General features: G+C 37.4%; 1 protein-coding gene across 1 annotated transcript; it reads left to right on the top strand.

Annotated features, from left to right (window-relative positions):
- Positions 1 to 1,306: 1,306 nt before the first annotated feature.
- On the top strand, positions 1,307 to 3,864 carry LOC123216970 (protein SHI RELATED SEQUENCE 1-like). Its single transcript, XM_044637691.1, has 2 exons — positions 1,307 to 2,667; positions 3,076 to 3,864. The coding sequence occupies exons 1-2, from the start codon at positions 2,064 to 2,066 to the stop codon at positions 3,474 to 3,476; spliced, it is 1,005 nt and encodes a 334-aa protein (XP_044493626.1). The 5' UTR covers positions 1,307 to 2,063; the 3' UTR covers positions 3,477 to 3,864.
- Positions 3,865 to 4,302: the final 438 nt, after the last annotated feature.

The following is a 4,302-nucleotide window of genomic DNA, read 5'->3' as shown; positions in this document are numbered from 1 at the left end:
GTTATTCTTATAATTCATTCTTTGAATTATAATATATGTGGTTCACCTTTATTTATGCTGATTGGTAAGTCAAAAGGGAGATGAGTTTCCACCAGAAAAGCTATCAATTGCTAATGTAGGAAGGCAAGATGCTAAGATGGACCTTAAGGAACCTTGTCTTTTACTTGATGTCATTTCACATAATTAAAACTTTAGGAACATTCAATTGTAATTTGATACTTGTCGCAATAAAAACCACACTGAATTTTTGTTTTACATATTTGACATGACATTTAGTTTTTTCAATACATAAGCTGAATATTTTATTAGAGTTTTTCTATTGCTTGAGATTTCTCTACAACGGCAAAGTAATTATTGGAATGTTCAATGATAGCTATGTAATTTCCAATTCCTAGTGTTGTGAATTTTATTTTTATTTTTTTTAAGCCAACAACCCATGGTTCCATGGATATTCACTCTTAGCCATAGATTTTGACTTGCCACCCATTCAATATGAATGAGTTCGATTTTGAATTGAGTTCGCTTTGTGCCGACAAACGGGCAGGGCTTGAACTGAACTTAAACAGCAAACTTTCACATTGAATGGAGTTTTAGCTACACAAATCATCAGCTAACTGAACTTGAGCTGACTTTTCCTTATTCGGAGTGTTTAAACTTAGGTTGGATAGGTCAAACGCGCCCGGAATGCAGGCTGGCTCCGTAGAAACTATCATCACTGCATTAATAAACCGTCCATGCATCACTTATCGTGTCCGGTAAATAACAATTAGCGAGTGCACAAGATTTAAGACAACACAGTAACAAAATGGCCTTCAAAAGTGACTTTGATATTGATATAAAAGTAATTAAACACTTACATGTATGCAAAAGATGGGGAGATAGTCACCAACCGGTTTAAAAGAAATCTCCCTTCCCTTCAATTCGTTTTAAATTATGAAAATTATGGAAGAGTACTTATGAACAAAAGGTACAAGGAGGTGGCGCTGTGTTCCCCCACACAGCCACAATTTTTACAGGGGACGTGATTAATTTTTTATGAATTCGATAAATACGCCTCTTTTTCACTGCCCAAATCTCTCTAATTATTATTTTATTGACTAAATGGAATCCCAAAAGAACCTGCAAGATGAAAAAAACTTCCATGGAAACATATACATATATATATATATATATATATTAGAATTTCAATATGTTTTAAATATATCATTGTAATATATGTAACTCCAGTCAGCTGGGTTGTTTATATATAGGTAAAGGAAGAAGAAAAGTGATACAGTTTGCTTTACAGCTAGAGTTAAGTTTTGTTGGATGAGCAAAAGTGAGGAAGATCAAGTGAAAAACTAATTAGTAAGATAAAGGGAAAGGGCACAAAATAAAAAAAGCAGCGGTTTTTCCGGTGCAAAGGCCTTAACAGGAGAAAGAATGTGGTGCATACGTGGCAAGAGATTGATCGTTAGATCAGGAACAGAAAGCAAAAAGACGAGGATGAGCATGGCAAACAATTCGTGATGGGAGAGGTGACAGGCATCCACATATAGAGAAGAGATGGAAGAAAGAGAGACAGTTAAGTCGGTGAGTGAGTGAAAGAGTTCAGTTTTTTAAGATTTAGATAAAAAGAGAGAGTTGTTTATTTCTAGGCACATAAGAAGAGCTGCTCAGAGCCTAAAAAACACAAACTCAAAACCAGCAGTAAGTCACAGAGAGAGAGAGAGAGAGATGGGGTGATTGAAGAAAGAGAAAGTTCAAGAGCATGGCGGCTATTGCAGATAGAGAGCTGTAATCCTAAGAAAATAGTAGCTACAAACACCAACACATACACTTTGATTGAGAAAGAAGATCCAACTTGAAGAAAAGAGTTGGAAGACCGTTCCTCAAGCGTCCTCTCTCTATTTCAACTCTGAGATACAAGACAAACAACTTTCGACGAAAATTTCAACTATCGAAGTTTCATTACTCATAATTTTCGTATAATATCTTCTACTTTTATAATTAAACTAGTGAGAGGCTCTGATATTGAGTAAATGTCATAATTGGGGAGTATTTCAGATAGAAAGCAAAACCAAATGGCTGGGTTTTTCTCTTTAGGTGGTAGCAGTAGTGGAGGAGCTGGAGGGAGAGCAGGCAACAACATTTATCAAGACCTTCACCAAAATATTAACCCACCAAACGCAATTCCAATTGATGCTTGGTACTGGTACAGAAACAACGATAATCCTTACCAGGGTTTAGAGCTATTTCAACATCAAGCTCAACACCTGCAGCAACGACAACAGCTTCAACAACAGCAAGATCTTTACTCAACAGCAGCTGGTTTAGCCGTGGGACCAAGCAAGAATGCAATCAACGTGGTTGACGATTCACCGTCAAGATCGACGCCGATGAGAGGTGGTAGAGTAGGGAGCTCTAGTTGTCAAGACTGTGGTAACCAAGCAAAGAAAGATTGCTGTCACATGCGGTGCAGAAATTGTTGTAAGGCCCGTGGCTTCGATTGTCCGACCCATGTTAAAAGCACCTGGGTCCCTGCTTCCAAACGACGCGAGAGGCAGCAACAAGTTGCTGAAATGCAAAAACAAAAGCTAGAAGAACGTTTGCAACAAGAAGAGCAAGCTCGTCGAGGGAATTCAAAGAGGCAGAGAGAAAATCCAAGCTCTTCTTCTTTTGCCTCAGGTACTGTTTTGTTTGGTTCTTATAACAAAAATAAAATTTTTTTGGTTGATATACTCACAGTTTCAAAGATTGACTCTTTGTAGGAATTTAGAAACCCATCTACAGAAAATTCTAAAAAGACAGAAAAAAATAAAAAGGAAGACCATATGTAGCTATTCAGTGGCAAGAAATCGACTCCCATAATGAACAACATCAGCTTTTCTTTCTCCTTTCCTTACAAATACAGTATTGTAGTGGTCCTTACGAGTGAATTGACAGTAAAGGAACTATTTTGCTGTGTCTCGGTCCCTTGTTCTTAAACCTGTGGCCAAAACATGTGTGCTTGCATTTGTATGCAGAAAGACTTTTATTCTAATCTTCAAGCTGAATTATTTTATAATATATTCCTCTGGTTTTGGGGTTTTTTAGGGTTAGAAGAAGGAGATTTTCCTGAGGAAGTGAGCTTTCAAGTGGCATTCAGATGCGTCCGAGTGACAAGCCTTGACGATGATGAGGACCAATATGCTTATAAAACGGCCGTAACCATAGGAGGCCATCTCTTCAAGGGTATTCTATACGATCAAGGTCCGGATAATAACTACACCACTGGTGAGAGCTCTACCGGTGGTGGATTTCAGGGCTCTGCGGCACTAAATTTCATTCCTGCTGACCCCGTCACCACCCCTTCAGCAACCGTTTCCGCCACTGTAACTGGGGGTCTTGTTACAGCTCCTTCTTCCTCGTATCTTGATCCTTCTACTTTATACCCGACTCCGCTCAACACTATTATGGCTGGTACGCAATTCTTCCCCAGCCCAAGGTCCCCTTAGAGCTCCGTGTGCTCATTATCTCTTGGTTACTATTTGTCTTCCATGCTTTCACCGTTAGATTAATATGTGTTTATGTTCATGTTAATTTTCAAGTAGATGTGGTATGATTGAAACTTGCCTAAGTATTAGGTCTCAATTAAGGGCTAAAACTTTGAAGGACGAGAGAAAAACACTAATGATGTTTAATTCTCCACTCCAAATTCAAAGTTTTATTTCTCATTATCTTGTTATATATAAATATATTTATATTCTCCCTAAGATTACTGTTCTCTCAGTAAAATATATTGTGTTTTTGTGTGAAATTGGCAGACATCAAATGTAGCCTAGGAGCATGGTGTGTTTGTTCTCTGTTTATTTCTTTTTTAATATAGACTTTTATTATTTTGAATATTTGTCTTTCTGGTCTGCATTTTCCTTCCTCATTTTCGTTAGTTTTGAACTTGGATAGTTCCCTTTTCCAGTTAATCCGTAAGTTTGCCGGTTCCAAATGGGACGAATAATTTTGTTTCGCCTTTGTTTGGACACACTAATCTACTAGCCATGCAAGAGTTAATAGCGTTCAACTTAGAAAGCTGAAAATAATTATAATAAGTCTATCTCTCTAGATGTATAAATTCTGGTCTGATCATTTATTCTGATTTTGATAATAAGAATAGACTTGCATAGATTTGACACTGATGATATAATGGGAAATATTTCCCATCATCTGCAGCTCTTAGTTTAATGCACTGCCTGCAAAAATTGAAAAGGACGAAGAAGAAGCTAGCTGTTCTTTGAATAATTACATCTGTGTGCAAAGACAGTTTCATAAGTTACAGTATTCCCA

Source organism: Mangifera indica, chromosome 1, assembly GCF_011075055.1.
Source record: "Mangifera indica cultivar Alphonso chromosome 1, CATAS_Mindica_2.1, whole genome shotgun sequence".
In the NCBI taxonomy this organism is placed as follows: domain Eukaryota; kingdom Viridiplantae; phylum Streptophyta; class Magnoliopsida; order Sapindales; family Anacardiaceae; genus Mangifera; species Mangifera indica.
Note: the sequence above shows the minus strand (reverse complement) of the source record. Positions and strands in the feature narration are given on the sequence as shown.

What these genes read in the sequence shown, in the direction of transcription:
- LOC123216970 (XM_044637691.1), top strand. Translation starts at nt 2,064, where the DNA reads ATGGCTGGGTTTTTCTCTTTAGGTGGTAGCAGTAGTGGAGGAGCTGGA. An exon ending in CTCTTCTTCTTTTGCCTCAG is followed by an intron (nt 2,668 to 3,075) that starts GTACTGTTTTGT and finishes GGGGTTTTTTAG; the next exon opens with GGTTAGAAGAAGGAGATTTT.